This window comes from Penicillium robsamsonii, assembly GCF_028829455.1.
Source record: "Penicillium robsamsonii strain IBT 29466 chromosome Unknown utg000006l_segment0_segment0, whole genome shotgun sequence".
Lineage (NCBI taxonomy): Eukaryota > Fungi > Ascomycota > Eurotiomycetes > Eurotiales > Aspergillaceae > Penicillium > Penicillium robsamsonii.
In genome coordinates, this window is record NW_026643224.1 from 1087202 (window position 1) to 1110950 (window position 23749).

General features: G+C 48.0%; 11 protein-coding genes across 11 annotated transcripts; 5 read left to right on the plus strand and 6 right to left on the minus strand.

The window, feature by feature from the left end:
- Positions 1-251: 251 nt before the first annotated feature.
- Positions 252-527, plus strand: N7447_010156 (uncharacterized protein; the record flags this gene model as incomplete). Its single annotated transcript, XM_057234418.1, is given in 3 exon segments — positions 252-375; positions 439-474; positions 487-527. The coding sequence occupies 3 exon segments, from the start codon at positions 252-254 to the stop codon at positions 525-527; spliced, it is 201 nt and encodes a 66-aa protein (XP_057081702.1).
- A 56-nt stretch (positions 528-583) lies between these two features.
- Positions 584-841, plus strand: N7447_010157 (Major facilitator superfamily domain general substrate transporter; the record flags this gene model as incomplete). The annotated part of the gene is made up of 2 exons (XM_057234419.1): positions 584-719; positions 774-841. 2 exons carry the CDS (start codon positions 584-586, stop codon positions 839-841), a joined length of 204 nt encoding a protein of 67 aa, XP_057081703.1.
- A 315-nt stretch (positions 842-1156) lies between these two features.
- On the minus strand, positions 1157-1999 carry N7447_010158 (uncharacterized protein; the record flags this gene model as incomplete). Its single annotated transcript, XM_057234420.1, has 2 exons — positions 1157-1493; positions 1554-1999. 2 exons carry the CDS (start codon positions 1997-1999, stop codon positions 1157-1159), a joined length of 783 nt encoding a protein of 260 aa, XP_057081704.1.
- A 1397-nt stretch (positions 2000-3396) lies between these two features.
- On the minus strand, positions 3397-3924 carry N7447_010159 (CENP-S family protein; the record flags this gene model as incomplete). Its single annotated transcript, XM_057234421.1, has 4 exons — positions 3397-3520; positions 3623-3656; positions 3718-3841; positions 3892-3924. The coding sequence occupies 4 exons, from the start codon at positions 3922-3924 to the stop codon at positions 3397-3399; spliced, it is 315 nt and encodes a 104-aa protein (XP_057081705.1).
- Positions 3925-4273: 349 nt separating this feature from the next.
- N7447_010160 (uncharacterized protein) lies at positions 4274-4846 on the plus strand (the record flags this gene model as incomplete). The annotated part of the gene is made up of 1 exon (XM_057234422.1): positions 4274-4846. One exon carries the CDS (start codon positions 4274-4276, stop codon positions 4844-4846), a length of 573 nt encoding a protein of 190 aa, XP_057081706.1.
- A 357-nt stretch (positions 4847-5203) lies between these two features.
- On the minus strand, positions 5204-8845 carry N7447_010161 (DDB1/RSE1 family protein; the record flags this gene model as incomplete). The annotated part of the gene is made up of 4 exons (XM_057234423.1): positions 5204-5506; positions 5571-6017; positions 6067-8653; positions 8751-8845. The coding sequence occupies 4 exons, from the start codon at positions 8843-8845 to the stop codon at positions 5204-5206; spliced, it is 3432 nt and encodes a 1143-aa protein (XP_057081707.1).
- A 560-nt stretch (positions 8846-9405) lies between these two features.
- On the minus strand, positions 9406-11551 carry cprA (NADPH--hemoprotein reductase cprA; the record flags this gene model as incomplete). The annotated part of the gene is made up of 2 exons (XM_057234424.1): positions 9406-9702; positions 9764-11551. 2 exons carry the CDS (start codon positions 11549-11551, stop codon positions 9406-9408), a joined length of 2085 nt encoding a protein of 694 aa, XP_057081708.1.
- Positions 11552-13294: 1743 nt separating this feature from the next.
- N7447_010163 (Amidase) lies at positions 13295-15322 on the minus strand (the record flags this gene model as incomplete). Its single annotated transcript, XM_057234425.1, has 7 exons — positions 13295-13428; positions 13485-13773; positions 13833-14008; positions 14063-14343; positions 14396-14619; positions 14676-14788; positions 14887-15322. The coding sequence occupies 7 exons, from the start codon at positions 15320-15322 to the stop codon at positions 13295-13297; spliced, it is 1653 nt and encodes a 550-aa protein (XP_057081709.1).
- Positions 15323-18133: 2811 nt separating this feature from the next.
- Positions 18134-19090, plus strand: N7447_010164 (uncharacterized protein; the record flags this gene model as incomplete). The annotated part of the gene is made up of 1 exon (XM_057234426.1): positions 18134-19090. The coding sequence occupies one exon, from the start codon at positions 18134-18136 to the stop codon at positions 19088-19090; it is 957 nt and encodes a 318-aa protein (XP_057081710.1).
- Positions 19091-20161: 1071 nt separating this feature from the next.
- N7447_010165 (uncharacterized protein) lies at positions 20162-20602 on the minus strand (the record flags this gene model as incomplete). Its single annotated transcript, XM_057234427.1, is given in 3 exon segments — positions 20162-20254; positions 20271-20355; positions 20385-20602. The coding sequence occupies 3 exon segments, from the start codon at positions 20600-20602 to the stop codon at positions 20162-20164; spliced, it is 396 nt and encodes a 131-aa protein (XP_057081711.1).
- A 1172-nt stretch (positions 20603-21774) lies between these two features.
- On the plus strand, positions 21775-23428 carry N7447_010166 (uncharacterized protein; the record flags this gene model as incomplete). Its single annotated transcript, XM_057234428.1, has 2 exons — positions 21775-22733; positions 22807-23428. The coding sequence occupies 2 exons, from the start codon at positions 21775-21777 to the stop codon at positions 23426-23428; spliced, it is 1581 nt and encodes a 526-aa protein (XP_057081712.1).
- Between the last annotated feature and the right edge of the window lie 321 nt (positions 23429-23749).

Here is a 23749-nt window from a genome sequence, read left to right on the forward strand (position 1 = left end):
TCACTCTTGATTTCGCCTATTCAACCCCAGAAGATGAAAACTATCCTCCAGCGGCTTCAACGGTCGAGGGAAACACGGATCCTCTAAGCTCGTGTTTACGCAATTTCCCCAACAACTGACAGTGATGAGTGGGAACTATGTGTCTTACTTGGGAAAAGAACTTTTCTGGCCGTTCAATGATGATAATCCTGAACCTTCCTTTTGGCCATATCTAACTGGTATTAGCATGGATCATATACCCATCACGTTATATGAGGAGATGGATGTTTGAACAGGACGACGACGCCGAGGAGCCTGATTGTGATTTAGATGGTCTTGGCTCCTACTATGATGATATGGATAACACCGATCAGGATTGGGTTCCCCCAAAGGACCGTAAGTGCAGACTATTCCGAACTAAATTCGTGCACGAATTGTTTAATTAATATTATCTACCAGCTAGTAAGGCTGTTCTTCGGATGCCTAAACTAGATTGTATGTTATTAGACATTCGCACTGACCTTTACACCGGTTTTGGTATTAGGTAGAGAACGAAGTGACGAAAGTGACCTGGTCCAGAGGACTCTCCCGGGGGTTTGCTAAGATGGAGGTTGCTGCTTCCATCGCAATAGCAATTGGTCCAACCATAAGTGGTTTACGCAACCTCTTTGGCTACGACTATATAAACTGGACTTGGAGCAAGTGGTTAGCACCTTTGGCTTGTGATCTTGCCGATGAAGGTAAGTCTGCTTTATCTCGTGCAAAAAAAAACCTCATTGTCGCTCAATCTAAAGGACAGTCCCGTGTACCCCACATGGTCGAATCCGGTGTGTGGCCATACATTGACGCATGCGGAAAGTGAGGCTGAATGTCATTGTTGCATTTCGCCCAGGAACACAAAACTCAAATAGGCCCCTGACGGGGTTGCTGGATGTGGAAAAATGATTATAGCAGTGTATTCATTAATATTAAACGTGACCAGATAGTCTTGAAAGACCCAAGTATCCTCGCCAGATACCCTCCATCATATTGTACAATCCAATCTAATCACAAACATAGCAGTGGTATCTTAGCTTTCAAACAACACAAAAGGGTCATAGAATCATCGACCAATGCACAAGCACCAGTCCACTCAACCAAATATACTCGGAACAGCCGGTATCTTACACCAAGCAACCTAGATATTGCCAGTATACGCTGAGTTGCCGTAGCCATAGGCACCGGAAGCCGGGACAGGAGCTGGACTATTGGCGTGCTTGTTTTTACCCCAAGAACTAAACCAGGTCTTCTCTGTCTTGGGCTCAACGTCCATCTCGAGGTCATGAGGGGTTGGGTGGCCGGGCAGGGTATCGGAACCGCCGACGTCACCCTCGGGGATGTTCTTGTTACGACGCCAGAATGTCTTGCGGCTACCGCTGGTGTAGCCGTTGCTGGGGGAGGGACCGAAACGCTTCTCGCGCTTATGGTGGCGGGCGAGAAGGATTTGGAAGAGGATCGAGGTCAGGAAGAAGAAGCTGGGCGATAAGTTAGCATAATCACAATATAATAGTATCTGTAATCTAGGATCATCTCACATTCCGATAATCGACACTGCAAAGACGACCTTTTCCAGTCTGCAGGCCATGCTGAATTTCAGGCCCTTGGAAGCAGTCTCATCCTCGGCGTTGCCCTTACCCATTGGTGTGTCGACTGTTCCGGTACATTGGCCAACACCATCGCGAGTAAGGATGGCGATAGCGACCATTGCGCCGATAAAGCACACATCCAGGGCAACGCCCAGGAATGCAAAGAAGGCAACACCGCCCAAACAGAAGGTGAAAATAATGCCTAGCAGGCCGTAGGCGGTTGCTGCGCCTGCTAAACCTTCAACGGCCTTGATCCATGTCTCAATGTGTTGGTCATTCCTGGCCAAGACAGCCAAGAAGTAGGAGAAAATGCCGAGTATGACGGCAGCGTCGAGGAACTGCAAAACACGCAGTCCAAGGTTGAAAAACCGGAGGATCACCCCTCCGACTCCCATATTGTATAAGGCGTGTGTAATTATTTCTTGATATAAAGGTGACTGTTATGATCGTAGGACCTAAGGAAAATATATGAAAGAAACTCAGGCAACAGGATTTGCGCACGTTATAAAGGAGACAGTATTTGACGATCAGTGGATGGCGGTATTGTACGTCGATCCAGTGAGAAGCTCTAACCTCAATGGCTGACAGGGTCTGCGCCACACTCTACATGACCCTAGATGACCCACTCAGTGATGTCAATTCCACGGGTGAGGATATCCACCTTACTGTCTCCGGCTAGAGAATTCGCCACCGTACCATGTGAAGAAAAGATTTAAAATTAAGATTTCCCCAGCCACACTGCCACAATTTCAATACTGTTCCTACCGTGACCCTTACACTTTCTATCTATAGATTGTTCTACTAATTTTTATATCTTCCAGTCTCCACATCAACTGTGGCTTAGTGATCCTCGCACAGATGCGAGGTACTGGAGGTTTTCAGTTGAAAATAAAGTTAAAAAGAGTTACAATAAACTGAAACTAGCGCAGCTCAAACAATGTAAAGTAGTTTAATATCCTTCCAGAATGACCTAATATACCGCTACTGGTATTATCTCGTTCACACCTTCAAGTTACTTATGTAGTTGGTGTGTCATTGGCTATTGTAGGTGGCTGAATTGTACTGCTGAACATTGGTGTATTTTAAGTATGGCCAGAACCATTGTAGAAGCCCGTCACGTTGAAAATGACGTCTGCACCCACCCATACTACTAAATCTTCCGCGCCACGTCCACTTGCCACGTGCAAGCATTACAAACATGCGAGGTACAATGGGGAATATGTGATATTAAAAATGGGTCCGCTTAAGGAATGGCATATCATCTTGGTGTGAAGTTTGCGTGGTTAATCAAAATGAGGTGTAGTTCAGCAGGTGCTAGGATGTCATCCGGCATAACTTCGGGCTAGTGCGTGTCACCAAATGATTTCCAGGACATGCGCTGCAAGCCGGACGAAGCACAGCTTTAGCCATGAGAACATTCGTGCACGGGTGATCCCGATGTGGATAAAGAGGTTGGGACCAGCCCGGACAAGGCAGATCGCACCAATGTAGATCGTAGAATGGCATCACTGCCGCAGTACAGAAGCCTGGGCATGGTTGATACCTGTTGCCTGAAAGGCTCCACAATAACTTCTTGGAGAAACGTCAGAAATATGACCATCAATGCAAGATGCTGACCTTGTCAACGTCCAGGGATGTCTTTTAACAACGAACCCTATTACCATGTTTCAACTCACATTTTACTTTCTTGGGAATCCCAGATTAAAAGCGATACAATCCTCGACAGTAGCCTATGAGGACTGCATTGTAGTGGATGATGTCTTTTTATCGAAACCGGCTAACAGTCCACCCCTCAAGAGTCTTCCTGGCGTTGCTTTTCTTGTTCAACAAAGGCTCGGAGAATGGAATCCAGTCCTTCGTTGCGGCGAGCGAGTAGCATCACGTCAGATACATTGACAGTAGATCTCCCGGCGTGTCTGGATCACAATTAGGTTAGTACACTTCATGTTGGATGTGCTTATCCCACGGGAAGAATAGGAACAATTGGCTACTCAATCACAGCAATGGTGCCTACTTACTTCGCAAAGGATTCTAGATCCTGGCTGATCGTTTCTGCGAATAGTCAATTACAAGGACAAATACTAGGAAACTGACATCAAACATTGAAACATACCTATCTGAGCCCAAACCATCTCTGTCAACGCACCGATGAACTGGGGAGTGGCATTGACGCCTAGCTTGATAGTCTCCTCATCCACGATCTTGCCGATGGACAACCACAACGCGGATTTCAAGCGCTACAAAAGGAAGTTAGCCAGGTATATGGCAAGGTCCTACTAACACTGACCTCCTCCAGACTAGCTTCTTCAGTCTGCTCCATGGTGATGAGATAGTGCAAGACAACAAGCCGAGCGCGTCCCCATATAAAACCAACGAACCCTGATTGGCCGAAAACGCGTCAGCGGATTAACGGCTAATCCGGCACAATCCAGGCTAATCCCAAAGAGGCATCTTTCTCGTTGCGGGAGCGGCGGAATATCGAAGAAGCGCAAAGCAATCGCAGATCCCAACAATTAATCCCTCAACCCTTATCCTTTTACAAAACTTTCTACTTTACCCTCATCTACCTCTGGCCGTCGTTTTCTACAACTTCTCCCCCCTCCGCGGGTAGCAACCGAGCACACCCCCCTCCAAACCATCAACCAACAAAAAAAATCCAATCATCCACAATGTCCACACCCCAGTCAGATCTGAGCGATAAGGCCGCCGCCGCGGCTGAAGACTTCTTCGCCCAGCTCTATGTCTTCTTCGAGACGATCATCACCCGCTTCTTCAAAAATGGATACGCCTCCATCACCCAGATGAGCGGAAAGCGCTGGACCAAAGTCATCGGAAGCGTGATCATCTACCTAATTCTCCGACCTTACATCGAGAAGACGTTCAAGTGGATGCATGACCGTGACCAGAAAAAGCAGAAGGAGAAGCGCGATAAGGAAAAGGCCAATTTCGGAAAGGTCAAGGTGTCGCCGAACTCTCTGCGTGCTGGTGGCGACAGTGGCAAGGGAAAGATCCTTGGTGAAGTCGATCACACAGATGATGAGCTTGAGGATGAGGAGGATCTTATGGCTGCTGCTAGTGGTGTTCCTGAGTGGAATGACATGGCGCGCAAGCGTCAGAAGAATTACATCAAGCGTGTGAAGAAGGATCAGCGTGCTGAGGATTTGAGTCGTGATCAGATTATGGAATTATTGGATTGGAGTGAGGAGGAGGAGGTGGATGAGAAGACCAAGAAGGATCTTTGAGATTTGAATCGTCTTGGATCTTATGTGCATTGCATGGTCGATGGGGTTTTTGCTTCTTGTATTTTTTATTAGTACATCCCAAATTTAATAGGACTTCCAGGGCCCGTTTCGCTTATAAGTCAATTTTCTCAATTACTCTAGCATCCGATATTAAAAACTCTTATCATGCACAATCACGTATACTTGGAAGTCATAAATCTACTATTTGCACCTAAAACATGCATCCAATCCAGCCATCCGAGCCAGAACTTTTATCCTGGGCCCTTTTAGATACCAGCCATCGCCGCATCTTATTCGTATTCATGAACAGTTCGTAACATATCGCCAAGGCCCAAGAAATAGGTCTCTCGCAAGAGATCAGTGAAGCCTCCTCAAGGCCTCAATCATTTGCTTGACCTCCTCCACATCGGAGGAGCCAATCTCCTGCACAATCTCCTCTTGCATGCTTGGTGTGCAGTTCAAGAACTGCTCAATAAGCTCGCCGTCCACGAACCGGTACGGTGCATCAGCGCTGCGCACCATAGTTCTGAAGCCGCGGAACTTGTCGAATGACAAGTTACCCAATGATTTGATTTTGGTGGAAAGAACAGCTTGCAGAGTCATGAGGAAATCTTGGTGTTCGGGGTTAATAACGGCGAAGAGAAAGATGGAGCCCTCGACCTTCAGATAGGTTAGTAAATGAGCCTTGATTGCCAGTCAACCCGGTCGACTGGGATGAACTTACTGTTGCCATGAACGCCCGCGGTGTCACCGTAACGCTAGCAAGCTTTGCAATATTAACTGGGCGGATACGATTGACCATCTCCCCTATTGAAATTTCGCTAGTAGGGATCAGCCTGTGCTTATCCTGGGTGGTGACTCCATTCATATTCCGCGAGAGAACGATAAGGTTTCCTTCAGCGTCGCTCTGCAGGAATGTCTCGTCTCCAACGCAGGCAATTGCTGTGCTCCAGACAGTCTGATAATGACGACCGACTTCGGTCAGCGTGGCAGGCTCCCCAGCGTGACCCGGCGTATACCTGACAAGACAAAGGCTCTTCATCAGATCTGCCACGGCGATTAGGTTGTCGACGACTGTTAAGTCAACCGGTGCGGTGGATGTCCGATATGCAGCGAGCTTCTCGAGCTTCATTGGTCCAACATTATTGACTTTGACTCTATACACAACGACCTGGAGATTGTCAGTGGAGGGTTCAAACATACAATCGATTAGTACTCACGGTCTTAACCAGTGCCGCAACCACACAATCGCCCATCATAGCGAGAGCACGACAGGCGCCCATAACCGGCAGCTCGGCGACTTGGCTCAGCTTGCGGCCGTGGTCGACTTCCAAAATGAGGATCCGCCCGCGGATCGATTCCTCCTGGTCTTCGTCTGCGAATGCCGTGCCGACAACAAATCGATCCTTCATGATCTCCTTTCCATTTTCGTCTTTCCCTGCCGGAAGCTCGGCACGAACGACGCTCTCCACTAGTTCGTCAGGGCCCAGTTCTAACGCGTCAAGACGCCGGAACATGATTTCATCGGCAAGGACAAAGTGGCTCTTGACAACTTCGGCGCCATTCTCGAGCTTGCGATCAATCGTGCCAATTCCAAATGCCTTCTCGGAAGGGGAGTATGCCACACGACGGACAGTCGATCCCATTGGTAAAGTTTGGATTTGGGTTGTGCGCTCTCTATCAACCAGTGCGATCTTCAGCTCTTTCTCGGTTGCCACAGCGATGGAATCTGGGTATGCCTCTGCGTTCAAATGACATAACCGTGAGGCACCCTCGGAGTTCACTGCAGAGTAGATGATGCGGCCCTCGGAGCCGTAGATCAGGCTGGGATTCTCGCAGGTGGCGAAGACATTGTACAGGCCATCGCCCTTTGGGAGTTTCTTGAATGTCGGTTGTTCGGAACCAAGAATCAGCTTGTTCATCTTACTGAGTGAGTAATCTTGTGGGTTTAGTGAGAATGTAATGACACAGCCATCGGCCATGGAGATGAAGAGGGTAGGTTCGCTGTCTGCGAGCACTTCGGCTACAAGAACTGATCGAGGGAAGCTCTCCCCAGTAGGGCCTAAGGATTTTGTTTGAAGAACAGCGAAGTCTTTAATGGCCATGATTGACACCTTGGCTGATTGCGGGAACCCTGCAATGAAAACACCCGTTGGTGTTGATGGGACGGTCAGACCAGAGATTTGCTGGTCGGCGCCGAGATCCTTCTGGGTGATGATCTGGACATTGTCTCTGATATCAAATGATGCTACAATTTGGCCACTGATAACGAGAACCAGATGGTCCTCATTGGCCGACACGGTAGTGATCAGCTTCTGGTCCTGGGGTGCCCATTCAAATGTCACCATTCCGCTTTCTAGATCAGCCACCAGCACGCGCTGTTCTGTGACCTGAAGAATACGGCCACCTTCGAGTCTTGTGGCGAGAAGAGTACATTCTGTGAATGAAAGCCCCAAGAAGTTGTCCAACTCTTCGACTTCGCCGTCAGGGCTAAACTGGAACACGCGCGTTTCGTCAACAAATGTAACAATAAGGGTGTCCAGGAAGCCGTCTTTGCTTCGAGTTTGAAGTCCCCAGAGATCATTGATGTGCTCTATCTCTCCCAGCACACCTAGCTCTTCCATGCCAACACCACTGCGCACACTGCGTAGCGTCCCGTCGTCAAATGCACCAGAACCTGTCACAATTCGAGCCTGACCGGACGAAAACTCATGCGTTTGGCTCTCATTTGAACGGTTCCCAAGATCCATAATAGTGAAGTCGAGGATTGGTGCAATGTTAGACAATGTTTGAATGACCTCAAACGAGCTTCCATCAAGCCGGAGGACCTGCGAATCGCCATGATGCGAGCCAACAAATAGCATGCCTCCGCCGAGATAGATTAGCACCGACGCACGAGACGTCTTGCCCAGATACTCCAGCTTCCAGTCATCGATTTCGCCCGAGTTGTTCAGAATGAAAGATAGGAAGAATAGCCTCCCATAGTCATCAGCCAACAGCCACCGTTGACTGTCGATTTTCTCCCAGGCCACGAATACTGTCGCCTCGTCAAGATTTCGCGTAATCACATCATTGGCGTTATCGTCGATGTACTTGATCGAGGTCTCACCAAGCACAATGAGACCGCCCAGCGGCGCTGGGATAGGGATAAGATGCGACGATCCAAGATCAAGCTCCTGTCCAAATTCACCTCCCTCCAATTTTTGCACCTCCTTGAAAGTAGCATCTGCTGAAGTCCCCGAAGTCCCCGGCGTAAAATCCAACTCGCGGATTCGAAGCCGCACCTTCTGCTGGTTATCTTCGTAAAGTAGTGCCAGCCAGGGATTGGATTCTGAATGCAAAAATGCCGAGGATCGAACGAAAAGCTCATCAATGCGGGATGTAGTCGGCTTATCAAGCTCTCCCACCTGCAGCGGCTGGTCAGCCTGGGACCCTGCCATCGACATCCGGCCTCGTTTCTTTGTCGGCTGTACGATTGGAACAACAACGATGACGCCCTCATATACTTCCAGTGTCATGAACCGCCCCGTGGGATCGATCAGGCATCGGGGTGCGCATTGGGACTCCCGAGACGAGGGCTCGGCGATGTCGACGCAGGTGCGCGCTGTTTTGATCTCATTTGATTCGCGGTCCCATGTTATTGTAAAATAGTTGTATTGGTCTGTGCCGACGAAGAGGTGGTCCGTAGGGGAGTTTGTTGGTGCCGGCAGGCGCGCGAGCATAGTGACCCGCGCGTTCAGGGCGCGAGTCGCGGTCAGGACGATTCCATCAGGTGTGAGGGTGTAGAACTCTAGACGACTGGCTTTTCTGTGGGTTCGTGGGGAAATTAGCTATAGTGCTCGTCGTCATCGGGTGAGAGAGGTTGGCTTGGGTGCCAGTAGCTTCGCGGGAGGATGGGACTCACGCTGCGACTAGGCACTCTTCCTCCGGAGCGAAGAAGTTTAGCTTCACTGCATGACGAATGCTGCTTGCCCGGTGAATTGGCACGACATAAGCCATCGTAGTTCAACAACCTGGGGTATCTGACAGCGCGGAGCTGGTTGGGCTTGAGGTTCGGCGCACTACCCTGCACGGATGGAATATGTCAAAGGTTGAGAGATATAGGAGACTGAGATAGCGAAGATTGCTGGCGAATTATGGACTGTGCATAGCTCTAAATCAACTCTGTTGAGGCAGGGATTGCTCGGTCGGCGTGGGGGGGGATGGAGAAGTCGAGGTTTCCGTACAAATGACGTCTAAAGTCCGCGCTTACGACCGAAAACATCCAGAATAACTTCCACTTGAATCGGTAGTTACATACATGGGACATACATGAACATAGAATTTATTTCAATTTGAGAGAAGGGGAAAAAAATTAAATTCCGTTTAAAATCACAAGTCTAGAGTCATACCCGCCCAACCGGCAGTCCATAGCTAACAAGCTCAAAGTCCTCAGTATGAGGGCAATGCTAGGGAAACATGGCAAATGAAACAAGTTATTGTATAGAACAAAATGATAATATATAGGCGCGAGCATCTAAGCTGATGCAAGCGCAAAGAAGTGTTCATCAATCATGAGATCATGACCAGACGTCCTCCTGGTAGCTGCCGCTGCTACGCATGTGCTTAACCATCTCCTCGCCCTTTTCAGCAGGCAAACCCCGTTGATCGGCAATGATGTGGCCAAGGACCAGGTTGACCTCACGAGCCATGTTGGCAGCATCACCGCAGACGTAGAAGTTGGCCTTTTGCTTGAGCAGCTCGCTGACAAGCTCGGCGTTCTCCTTCAGACGGTGCTGGACGTAAACCTTCTCGGATCCCTCGCGGGAGAAGGCAGTAACAATCTTCAGAGAGTCACCCATCTGATCTTGGAAGGTCTAAGGCAATCATGTCAGTGTGAAGGTTCGAATATCCAGTGTGAGGGAATTGTTTCCATACCTTGAATTCATCCTTGTAGATAAAGTCCTCGTTGCTCTTGCGGCATCCAAAGAACAAAAGTGTCGTGCCAACCTTCTCTCCCTTGGCAGCAAGAGCAGCACGTTCCTGGATGAAGCCACGGAAGGGCGCAACACCAGTACCGGGGCCAACCATGATGATAGGCTTGGACGGGTCGGAAGGCAGCTTGAAGTTAGAGTGACGGACGTGGACAGGCACGTGGATACCATCGTACTTGTTACGGGGACCGTTAATCGAGTAAGTCAGGCCGTGAGGATCGGGGGACGCGTCACCGTTCTGCTTCTGCTTAAGAGCCAAGAGGTAGTTGGTGGTGACACCCTTGACCATGTGCGAGGCACCCGGCAGACGAACAGACTCGACAACAGCGGTGATGCTGATCTTATCCTTTTGAACCAGAGATGACGAAGAGATAGAGTAGTACCGAGGTTGGAGCTTGTTGATACCTTCAATGAGGAGGGAGAAAGGAACGGCAGTGAACGGCTTGGAAGTGATGCTTTGGAGCGCCTGAGCAATGGTGTAACATTGGTTGGTGATCTTCTCGTGGAAGTAATCCTTGTCGTTGCCCAAGCGGACAATCTCGTTTTTGCTCTCCTCATCGGGGGCGAAAGGAGCGAGGGTCGAGACAAACTGACGAGAGACGGGGGCGCAGACTTCCATGTAGTAGCGGATAGCGGCATCGTAGGTGGTCGGGGTCGGAATAGGAACCTTGGCCGTAACATCTATACCCTTGATGTTGATCACCGAGTGGCGTTTCTCCTCAATGCCAAAGACTTCGAGGAAGCGATCGACCTCGGCGCCAGCGTTTGTGGGCCAGATAGCGATGTGATCACCAGTCTGGTAGCTGAGGTTGCTACCAGCGATGCTGATTTCCATGTGCAGACAGTTGCGGTCCTTGACAGTGAACAGTTCCGAGGATTCGACAATTGGGGCGATGTAGGGGTTATGCGCGGAGAAGGGACCCTTGGGGCTACCCTCACGGTGGGAGGCAGTGGGCTCACCCAGATAGACGGACTCTTCCTCGGGAGTTTTCACATCATCCTCGTCAACGGAGAACACGGCTTCGTAGACAGCTTCACGTTCCTGGAGATCCATGGCTTCCGACAGAGCAGCCCACATAGGCTCCTTCCAGGCCAGGAAATCTTCCTCCATGGTGCCGGCGCCATCATCGCCCTCACCAGCAGTTCCAATGCGCTGCGCACCCAGTTTGGTCAGAGCGGTATCGACCTGACGGACCATGGCGTTGTAATGTTCATAAGTATTGTTACCCAGACCGAATGCGACATACTTCATCGAGGAGAGAGGCTTGTCTTCGGAGGAGGCGCCGCTCTCAAAAGCGACGTCCTCACCAGTGAAAAATTGGTAGAACTCCACGGCGTTGTCGGTGGGCTCACCCTCGCCGTAGGTGGCCAGCACGAAAAATGCGACCTTGTCATCGGGGAATTTGTCCAGGTTCTCATAATCATAGTCCTCAATATCGGCGACCATAGTCTTCAGGCCGAAGCGCTGAGAACCTTCCTTGGCAAGTCGAGATGCATAATCCTCCGCGGTACCAGTCTGGGAACCGTAGAAGATGACACAGTTCTTGTTAGTCTCGTCCATCTTCTCCACGATATCGCGGGTTTTGCCGCTCTTAGCGGCTCCATTCAGGGTGGCGGTCGAGGCATATGGATCTTTGGGGACGGCCCAGTAGCTACCCTTGGTGAAGTAGGCAACGCTACCCACCAAGAGTGCCACCAAGACGACCAAATCGAGTGTATCCAGTTGCGCCATTGTGTCGAAACCGAGGTTTGTTGTGGCGCGAATTCCCGCCGGGAAGGGATAACTAGTTGAATGTGTTGCAAGACCGGAAGAACAAAAGAAAAGGTAAAAAGTCTGGCAAGTATGCCCTCCCCAAAGGAACCCTAAATGAGAGCGTGTTGTACAGGATAGAAAGCCGAAGAAGCCAACAGGTGGTCTGATCCCCACCCTCAGCGGCTTCCGAGATTGTGGATCTTCACAGGCAAATCCTCACCGCTGTCTGCTTACGTATTGTCGTACTCCAAGAGTATAAAGTACTCTGCCCTTTTTTTGAAAAGAAATGATTAGAAGAAAATAAGCAACCTCAATTTTCGCCTAGGAGTTTTATATAATAGGGCCGAGGGTGGGGAAGCATATGTCCCTCTATACGTTTCCCCGTCCGCGGCAGTTCTCTCAAGGTCAACAAAGAAAGGCGGAGCTCGGATAAGGAGATGGCGGCAAGGCCGCTCGGGAGATAACATGGACCTTTTAGATCTTCACGGCTATGCGGAATGATTTCCGCCTTTCTCTTCTTCCTATCTACAGACCTTGGGCTTCATTCCCCGTGGCAAATTACCCTTCTGGGTTCTCGGATCCCGGCTTTGATGTGGGGAAGATCGCCTATAACATATACTTGCATTGTACGTACAGCGCGCACATGTGTAGCTAACATATGGAGTCAACCTCTTATTGTAGGTCACCACTGAGTCAGTGTCGGTATATTTTCTTCTTTCCAATGCTGTATATTGGATGTCCAAATACTATTTGTCATATTCAGACTTCCTACAATATAGGCTCTAAACGAGTCGAATACATACTTCCAAGAACACTTCAATTTAGGATATTCGGCGAATGGCATGCCGAGTGTTCCTGATATATATAGGACCGAGAGACTTACTGCATGTACTTCTCCAAAAAAAAAATAGAGGTACCAAACCAGCTCTAGAGACTAGCCAATTACATATAGACAGGATAATGTCTGACAAGTCTTTGCTTCCCGGTTCCGTGTGCTCATCGCTTGCCGCTTTTTGCTCACTGGGTAGAACTGAGCACGCCCTGAGTATCACCTGATCGCTATGTAAGCCAGATGTCACGTTCGCTGAGTAATCTGATCCTCACTGGGCGTGACCTGAGCGCTCTGATTTGCTCACTGAGCTGAGTGATCCCACTCACTGACGAGTTCTAACTATATATACTCTTTACTTTTATATTAGACTATTTCTTCAAAATTCATTATCTTAATAAGGTATTCAATTAAGCATCTATAGGTTAACGGAATAGCTGTAAAAAACAGAGATGAATCATCCATTTTATCTAGCTAAAAGAGGAAAGGCGTCAAGAAATTATATAAATGTCGGTTTATGCGGGTTAATGAGGTTACCCTCCATCGACCCTTCCGACCCTCAGGGTTAGTTAAGGTGCGAAAGTCTGCACCTGCACCTCTTGCAGTGCGGTGCAGGTTCCGAGATTTCGCACCGCGGGAAGGTACAAAGCCAGGTCTACGAACGTGTATTTACGGGTCCATTTACTGATTGTAGATATAGAAGCTAGCTCCTAGCCAATTATAATCCACCATATAGTGTATTTAGCTTCCGCCTAATCTCGAAACAGTGGAATGTTTATTTCTAAGATACTGCATACACTTGTAATGAAAACACGCTGTCAACATGTACCCAACTGGCCGGCAACGTGAGCCCTTGGAGAGCTATGACCGCAGAAAGGATCTCTTAGCCAAACTCAAACACGTCGCTTTCCGTGCTTTTCCAGCGCTTGCTCAATAGCTCTTGCCACATAAATGCACTTTTCCTCTCCAAATCGGCCACCCACCACTTGCATGCCGACAGGCATGCCTTCAACCAAGTTGATATCGTCTAGGAAGGAGAGTCAGTACAACCCAAAACTAGAATAAGTCATAAACTTCACTCACACTGCGCATGATTGAAAGAATCACTTTTGTTTCTTGGCGTGTGCTGCATCCAGTCTTGGTGAAGGATGGGGGCATCTTCTGACTTCGTTGCTGTAGTGACAGGCATTGCTAGGGCAGCATAATCCAAGAAGTTCCAGATGCTGGTGTATCCAACATATTGATGTGACTTTACCCATGTCCGGGGACTGTAACCCACCCAGGGAGTTACGGGCATAATCACAGCGTCTACATTAGACTCCGTCCAACGCTCGAGATACATTGATTCAAAATCGTACTTTTCCGACACGAGCTTCCGCGTGGTTCTATGTTAGTGTGATGTTACCTCTTAATACGAAGTTGCATACTTACTTGGTGGGTCTGAGCAGTCGTCAAAAGATCTGATGGTGTCCCGACTAACATGCCCTCGATCAAAGGCTCACCACTCATCTCGCACATCTTGCGACATGTCTCTCCACCGCCAGAGAGGATGCACTTTTCCCACAATTTGTAGGCATTTTTGTGCGACGAAGCGTCCCATTCAAACACTACCACCAGTTTGTCAGACAGGACCCTATTTTACGGGACGGCAAAGAATTTACCTTCGTGACCTCCTGCCCTCAAAGCCTCAACAACTTCTCGAATAGCTCTTGCAATCGGAGGCTGGACTTTAACGACACCATCATCAAGTACAAAGCCAATCTTGAAATGATTTCCCTGAGTTGAGGGGCGGCGCAGGCCCCAAGGGAGAGGCACTTGTTCTGGGTCAAATTCCCACGCAGAGGCTTTTTGTAATGACTTCATATATATCTCAATTGTTTCCAGACTTGTTGCCATTGGACCAGCAACTGGACGCACTAAGTCCTGTCGAGCACTGCTCATACTGCGTCAATATCGAATTCACTTCCACCATAGGAACGACTGTCCGAACTTACCCTTGCCGGTCAAATGGCTGTCTACCCACACTAGGGCATAATCCATAGATACCACACAGACTTGCGGGAATTCGAACGGACCCACCAATATCCGTTCCAATTCCCAGGATACTACCTTTGCTACTGATCAACGAGCTCTCGCCACCAGAGCTACCCCCGGAGATCAGGCGACGGTTCAGGCTATTCACGCATTGACCAAAGACATGGTTGTAGGAATCGGACATCTAGAGAAAGGATCAGTAAACTTGCTCTGAAACCGTTGAGCTGACATGGCCCTTACCATCAGGGACTGTGGGACGTTTGTCTTCGTGTACAAAACGGCACCGAGGCGACGTAATGCTCGCGTTTCCTTTCCGTCCACCTCGGAAGGTTTGTTTGTCAGAGCCACCCATCCTAGATGCACATTGAAGTATCAGATCAATGCAATTCTTAGATAATTATGAGGCGGTAAACATGTTGGAGGAAATGGAATAGTATTGTCAAGCTCATACCGACAGAAGTATCCACACCCTTGACTCTCAATGAGTCTTTCACAGAGACCGGCAGTCCATGAAGCGGACCCACGGGCGAGCCGGTTTTTGCGAGATGTTCATCGAGAGCTCTAGCAGTAGCGAAAGCTGCCTCGAAAAAAATCTCCGTGCAGCACGTCGTCAGTTGGTGTGCAAATGCGGCACGCTTAGCGAATGCTTTGGTTAGTTCCTCCGAGGTCAGCTTCCCGCTTGCCAGATCCTGGAGATGGACGGTGATATTTGTCACTTCGGTTAAAGCAAGCTCATGGGGTGTGAGAAGCCCACGGATATAATTGAGGGCATCGGGGACTGATTCGGCAGAGGGAACATGTTTCAGGCGCCACTCAGGCGGAATTGAAGAGAGTTGTTGGGCACGCTTTGCGGCACAGCGCTCTTCATAGGACGGTGTTGCAGTCATTTTGATATAAGGAAGCCTTGAATGTCTGAGTGTGCCACTGGCTTGACGATTTATGTTGATAAGTTGGCCAGCACGAAAAGAAGGAGAAGGGGGGGAGGGGGAAGAGTAGAAATAACCAGTGTGACCGCTTGCAACTCACTTAAACTTTTTCGGTTTCCGTGATATTATATACGTTCGAAATATTCTTGAAAACAATGGTGTTTTTACTTGAGTAAGGTGGCGGCTACGCCAATTTATCTCAACGAGGGCAACGGCAAATCTGTTACGGTCTAGACTGCTTGCCTACTTGGGAAAGCAAACCAAGCAAAAAAAAACGTCTGGTAAACAACCGGACGATGTGGAGCCTCTCAGTTATCGGTCATGGTGCAAGTGGATTCTCTTGACAATGCAACTATTTTTATAGTTAACACCGAGATTTAGATCAGTTTCCACTTCAGGTATGATCATGAAGAGTGCCCTATCATCCGCGAAAATGGTTCACTATACGATGATTCTCCACCACCATAGATAGCAAATAGTCATTACTGAATTCTTTACCAACCGCAGCGGGATAAATTCTATGCCGAAGAATCTACATATACTGATTCCTTGCCCGGTACTCTACGCTGGACAACCCCATCTTACAATCGGATTATCGGACTTGTCCAGTAGTGTAAGCGAATGTCGGAGGTAACTACATATGTGCAGTAACTTCGTAATCTCAAGGATATGACACAGGAAACATAGAAAAGCAGGAAGGTAATACTCTCCCATTAGGTGATATATATCATGCGTAAAGGTAGAAGAAGAAGAAGAAGAAGAAGAAGAAGAAGAAGAAGAAGAAGAAGAAGATAGAGAGACACAAAAGGTAGGACCAAGAGAAGCGGGAAATGGGAGTATAGTTTTGATATCTATTCGAATCACCCTATATACAAGTCTGCTACTGACTATTGGCCAAATGATTCCCCTGACCTTGCACGGAAACAATCCACACTGAACGCAATATCATAGGAGCCTCTGGCGATATTGCAGTACCCAATCAATATAGCGCCGAAAAGAAGAATGGCCCAGTGCAAAGAATGCGCAACACCTAAGCCCCAGATCAGCCACCCATGTGGATTGCTTATCCACCCGTGCTGTCCATTCGCTCATGCCAGCACAGCCCACCAGACTTGCTAGAATGATAGGCCGTCTTCCAAAAGCCAGAGCCAGCGGTTATGATGCCTGTATCATGACATACTGGCTCCAATATCGAGTACACAGAGGATCCACCAACACCGGTGTATAACATAAAAGAGAATAAGGCCAATATTGAGCAATTTTCAAGATCATGACCAGTGTAAGGGGTCATCAGGATGATGGCGTGGGTACCAGACGAATGTCAACGCCATCAGATTGTTGGTCAATAAGATAGACTGTGCCCGGTGGAAGGCCATCATTTGACTTTGTGGCTGACATGATCTTAATGGCCTGAGAACATTGAAGGAACAAAGATCGATGAGAGGGTATCTTTCTTCGATCCTGGTGACGCCAGTATCTAATCATCCATTACAATTTAATAAAATCCATATCATAATTGCTTATCAGATGAAGTGAAGATATGAACCTGCTCCAGAGAAGAGCGGACCTAGACATACCATTGGGTAATAAGCGTGTTATCTACCATTGAAACCAGAAATTGACGTGGAATTGGAGAAAAGATGTCCTATTGGACTGGCTTGTCTACGAAGAAAACTCAATGACGCTTTGCACAACAGTATTTATCGTCTAGCGATTTATGCCATAATACTTCATGCTATGACTGACCAAAGAAGCCTTCAATTGTTGGGGCGATTATGCTTCCGATGTTCAAGAATGATAACATGCAGAAGGCCAATTGGATATTATGTTTCAATCATGGCTTGTCATTTAATATGTCATTTTGATCATCTGGCTATGGAGGCATTTCACCTCTGGAAGAATCAACAATCCCTATGTCTATCCTCTCCCGGCATTTCTATGGATCTTATCTCCGAAGTCCAAGTTGGTTCTCGGTGTTTTTTGTGCTGTCGCAATTCCTCGACTTGCGCACCATGATCCAGCGCTAATACAGAGAGTATAAAGTGATAAAAAGGACTTCTTATCTTTGTATCGGCAGGAGATTTTCAATCATTAGATGATGGGAATAACGCGTCAATGCCATGCGAGCCTTATGAACCAGCAGATCTCAATCTGCCTTGAGCTTGAACGAGACAATTATATTGGACAGTTCCTATCGGAGCCCTTCGAATACCTATCAATTGGAACGAAGCTAGTACGTATGCTGGCAAATTGCTCTGGTAATTCAATTTCAGAACCCTGAACGTGTGCTTCGGGCTTGTTTCGTTTCCTAATCCGGAAGGGATATTGGTGGATTTGCGCTAACCGGATACGAGGAGTCAAATTTTCAGCCCGTACTTTCCACTCCTTGCGCAATCCTGAAACGAAATCTGTCTACCAAAGGTCGTCTTCCTGCATTTGCCCGACAGACAGACAGTTTTTTGAAGGTCAATGAAATCAACGGCAGTTGCTAAGGGAAAGCCCCGCGGAATCCGACGCGACCGAGATTGTCGAAGCTGTAAAAGCAGAGGCATTAAGTGCGATCTGAACCGCCCACGGTGTCTTCCATGCGTCCAGTCTGGGCTCCCCTGTGGGGGCTATTTACAGAGAGTGGTCTGGACCACCGAATTGATACCGAAGCAAGCGGTGTTATCATCAGCAACATCGGCAATACCATCGGCCACGGCCCCTGTAATGAGTTCTTGGTGTAACAACCGCCCTGAAAGCACTAGGTTCAATATCATCAAGCGTTTGATGACCCTCCGTGAGAAAGTTCGGTCCAATCAGGGCCGATTACACGGGTTTTCACCCTCCAGCGAGAATATCACATTCGTGTCGCGAGTATGGGATTTCGCTGCTAAGAAAATCCAGTCTTACGGGGCTGAAAAGCAATCTAATTGTCTCGCTACGGACTCGGCTCGTCTTCATGTCGCGGCCTTGGGAGAAGTCAACAAGGCAATAGACAAGGCCGACCCCATCGCGTTGTTCGGAATCGCCACTTTCGCCTTCTTTGAGGTATGCGATGGGTCTTTCGGGAAATGGCAGCGCCATCTCTACGGCGCTTTGTCTCTCTTAGACGTGCATTGTCAAAGTCGGGCTGAGTTGGACCGATTGTCCGACGACATCGTGGGCCTGAAAGAGGTCGTCGCTAATCTTGTCTGGTTTGACACCATGGGAACTATCATTCGAGGGAGCGGCAGTTTAATATTTCGTGACTGGCATCGGGAGATTATAGAAGATGGCTTTCTCGGCATGGTTGGGTGCCCACCTGACACATTTGAGCTCTTTGTCACGCTCGCTAGGGATAATAATGAGCCAGGGTCCTTGGACCATGCATTTCAAGCAATTAACCAGATCCTTCAATTAGGCTCCGAGTCCACTGACAAATCTCAGGCCTCCAATGCCTGGAGGTGCACTGCATCAATTGCAGTTCTAACCATCTTTGGGGCAAATTCTTCAAGAAACTGCCAGGAGGCATTATCTGGGGCAGTTGATCGTGTCTGTGCAATACTTTCGAAAATGTCGACCGCGTCTAAATTCTATATTCACATGGCCGCTGCAGCATATCTTGCGGGTATCAACACGACAACTCAGCAGCAATGCGATGTTGTTCGAGCGTACTGGAAGAACTGCCAATCCACTGGCATGTCTCTTTATCTCGACGCTCATACGTTGTGTGAGCAGAGATGGAGATTGGAAGGTCTATGCTAAGTCCACTGCAAAGTGGTTTGTCTGAATAACGGAGTTCATGAGGCATTGCATGTGATTTAGTGACCGTGAAATGCGGCCGTGCATGGAGTGAACAGGTGAATGGATTTTATTTTGAGTTTGACCTGAGCTCAGCTATTTATCAAAACGAGAGAGTATTTGCTCCCAGAAACTAGTGGTTGTGCACATTAGAGCAGGTCATGAAATTAGAGAAGCCTCCAGACTTAAATTCCCGAAATATTAACAAACTTCCGCAAAGAGATCATCCCCATCTGCGGTGATCTTTAAATCCGTAATCCTTTATCCATGAAAAGTAACGCAAGAAAAACTGCATTCGCCGTTACCAAAAGTCGAAGCCTGCTCTTAGAATACTAAAATGCCCCTTCAAATGCTCTCAAGCGTTCTCCAAAGTGGACTCCGAGCGCGTAGCTTCGCGCCATACCGGACAAATATGAGCGGAATTATAGCTATGAAAGCCGCGACGAACCCGAGAAGAGATGTTGCCCATTGAATGGCAAGGTTCGAGTACATTGATTCCGTAGCAAGAGGAAAACAAACAGCAAGAATCGATCGTATTGAACTGGCAGCTGTATGTGCTCAAGCTGAATTCTTTTTGTATGCATCTGTGATGTAATTCAACATAGCAACGAAGACGAGAAGAAAGCCCGAAGAGAACCAAATCCCTGCTGCCATGGGAAGGATCGGATTGAGAGTTTTTCTCGAAAGACATGCAAGCCAGAAAAGAGCAATAACAATCCTTGTGGCGGTAGAGTTAGTCTTTGGTATTGAAACAACGGATGGAATGCATTACAGGGATGCCCCAATCATCGCGAGTGGGAGTCAACGAAACTCCTCCTGTGCCGTCCAGGAGTTCCCATATTTAACAGCTCGTTTATGAAAAAGATTTATGAAAAAGATCATATAATAGACACGCCAAGAACTCGAGACAACTTCCAATCATCACTTTCCCCTCAAAGTTATTTAGCATCTCATCAATACAAGGCTGTGGATTACTGACATGGAATGAAAGCTAGTTCGGAGACTCCCTGAGCAATCCATACAAATCTAGCCCAGTTAATTCCAAGCACTCTTTGGCACTTGCAGACTTATGTCGGTGGCTACAGGGCTCGCGGATACTTGCTCACCTTGGAAGATGATGGGGTATGACTAAAAGAAAAGGTACAGTATGCCATATACCAAAGCCATGTGAAGAGAGGAAAATAGTAAAATTGGCTCCGTTGTTACCATGACAAACGGTCGTGCAAGTGCTGAAAATCAATGTCTTTGCTTATGTTACAAAGGCTGCTTTGTAGAATTTCCAGATGTGTTGCTGTCTCTTTTTCGAGCGAGGACGGAGCCGTAGGTTTCTGGGAGGGTACACAAAAGAGGCAAGAAAATTCTCATCATCATCACAAGTATCCAAAATGGCCAGTGCCAGGAAACTGAAGATGCAAATCCAGAGACTATGGGACCAATTTGAGGACCAAGCATTGTCATGAACGTGAAGATAGCCATAGCTTTTAATTCTTTCTAGGGATGAGATGATTCCTATTATACTTATGCTATATTTATGTACCTTTTGTATTGATATGGCCTATAAAAGATACCATAACTTCTATATTATGGGTAATTTTAGATAATTATTCTATTTTAACTAGCGGGTCCGTATGGACTAATAATTAGAGGATAAAGTATAGATAATAGTATACTACAGGCAAAATCCGGTTAGAGACTGCCGTAACACACTCTCGCACACTTCGAAGAAAGCAAGCATGGCTATGCCAAATATTTCTAATGTATGACCTGTTGAAACAGCTTCACTTAGACCTCCAACGGCTTTGTATAGTTTGATCGAGTCTAGAGATCTCATCTTTACCTGTTGAAGAAAAATCCTAGAAGCGGATGGAAGCAAAGTCCCAGACCCCGGAAATTAAGCTTCTCGCATACTTCGAGTCCTCTGTGGCCGTCTATCTGAACGTTATGTGCTTGAAGGACTTAATTAACGGAGAAAGCCGTGAAACTTGGGAACCGGGGGCATCACGGAAGAGAGCAGACCAGATTCATTGGCCAAAATTTTCCCGCGGCTAGTTCCTGCCCTGGCTTCTCTTCTCGTGAATGTCAGCAAAAACCATGCGCATTGGATATCCAACGTAGACCAGGTCGGATTGCAGATACGGCAAGCAAGCGGGACAGTTTAGGTCACATTTGACGCCGCGGGAGTTGCATTTGCGATAATATCTATCTCAGCGGATGATGAGATTCAGTAAGATAGATGGAATAGGAAAGTAATCAAATTGACGTGCCGCGAAGTATAATAAAGTAGGATAATAAAGGCATTTCGGAACTGGGGCCGAGTAATACCTTATGGGGCAGGGAAAGACTTTCGGCAGATTGGACCTCTAATGACCCGAGGATCATGCTTATCTCCGTCTGATTTAACACTATCAGCCTTCTTATGATCCATTTCCGGTTTAGGGAAGTTATCATAAAATCTAGTATCAATCCTCACCACCTGCCCTAGCACCGATCCCCGCCTTATTTATCCGTATCTGTTTACCCAGGCATGGCAGCAGATATATAATAGACATACCCTCGACTATAGCTACACGTAGAGGTAAAACCCAGCAAAGTTCAATTGGGGTCATCAACAACACGAAATATCAATATCTCTGTTACATGAATAGGCCATGGTGGCGACAAATGAGACAGCATTGCCCCCGGGCACCATACGCTTGATAGAAATGGAGAATGACGAGGTTATCCTCGTTCCTACCCCTTCTACCCATCCAGACGATCCACTGAATTGGTCTAAAGGCCGTAAGCTTTTAAGCTTATCCCTAATACTCCTATACACCTTTACTACAGGGGTCGGCGGGACTTCGGTTTATTCGGTCCTTACTCCAATCTCAAAAGAAACCCGTATCACCATCGGCCAGCTGAACACAGGGACTGGCTTTCTCTTCCTCATGGCCGGCTGGTCCAATCTGATCTGGCAACCCCTCGCGGAAACCTATGGTCGACGTCCTGTTCTCTTGCTCAGTTTAATCGGATGCGTGGCAATCACGGAATGGACAGCATGGATTCCGAGCTACTCGTCATGGGCCGCTGCTCGTTGCCTCTATGGGATCTTATGTGGCCCAGCCGAGGTGCTGCCGGAGGTGTGCATGTCGGACATTTTTTTCGCCCATGAACGCGGAACATACATTGCTATGTACATGTTCGTTCTCTGCGGCAGCAACTTTATCGCTCCTCTTATTGCAGGCTTTGTGAATGACGGCGCTGGATGGCATTGGGTACAGCATTGGTCTGCCATCTTGCTTGGAGTCAATTTGGTCTTGACCTTCTTTTTCTATGAGGAGACCATCTACACACGTTCAGCGGTAGAGGCGACGGAAGCTGATCTCTGCTTGCCTGACCACAACCTTAATTCCAGTGACTGCAAGCGGTCTCTCAGCCCTCCCCCAGTTGCACTGGAAGAGGGCTTGATCTACGAGCTCAAATCATACAAGGACAAGCTGAAATTGTGGTCCTACCAATGCCTTTCTCTGTCCCAGTTTTTTAGAATGATGTATCGCCCAGTGTTCATATTCTTTCTATTCCCCAACATTATGTGGGCTGGTTTCATGTATGGTTCTGCTCTCGCATGGTAAGCTCGCCTCCTCTTCTCCCAAACCCCTAAACCACCACTACCCGTACTAGTGGGCTTGCTAACAAATCAGGTTCAACGTTTACAATGCAACCGCATCGTCAATTTTAACCGCTGTCCCTTACAAATTCTCGGCCACCTCGGTTGGAGTCACGTATGTCGCTCCTTTAATCGGAACCATCTTTGCCGGAGCGATAAACGGACCACTGTCTGACTGGTATACCATACGCCTGGCACGAAGATCAAATGGGCTCCGTGAACCCGAGCAGCGTTTATGGGGACTGACGGCCTACTGCATCGCCATGCCCGCGGGGCTTCTTCTCTGGGGACTGGGAGCCGCACATCATCTCCACTGGGTTGTCCTTCTGCTGGGCGCTTTGCTGATCGGATTTTGCAATGTGGCTGGTGGCAGCTATGCGCTGGCATATTGCGTGGATAGTTTTCGCGATATTGCAAGCGAATCGCTCGTCTCAGTCATCCTCTGCCGCAACACCATGTCGTTCGCGATCAACTATGGTATCACGCCATGGTTAGAAGCCAATGGCATGCAGAATACCTTCATAGCCACGGCCGTTCTAGCTTTGGTCGTTGGGTGCTCATTCTGGTTAATGATCTTTAAGGGGAAGCACTTCCGCACGGTCTGCGCAGATCGATACCGGCATTACGTGGCAACCCAAGTTGCTAGCCGTCATTAAGTTGGGAAATTGCCGTGTCATATTTTGTTCTCGATGTGTCCATCAAGTTCAATATGGTCATTGCATACATAGCATCACTTTAAATTATTTTACCTATGATCCACAATTGTTTTATTGGTCTAGGATCCTTACCAAGATGAGAAAGTCTACTGTCATATGGTGCTGTATACTGTTTCTTCTCTATCTCTGGAGTGTTAAAATCCTAGCGTTCCTGGTTTTCTTTTATGTTTATCTCGACCACATGCTCCAGGGATCTTCAAAATGATCATTTATACCAATTTGTCAGGCCGGCTCCGTGAAATGGGTATGTGGAAAATAAAT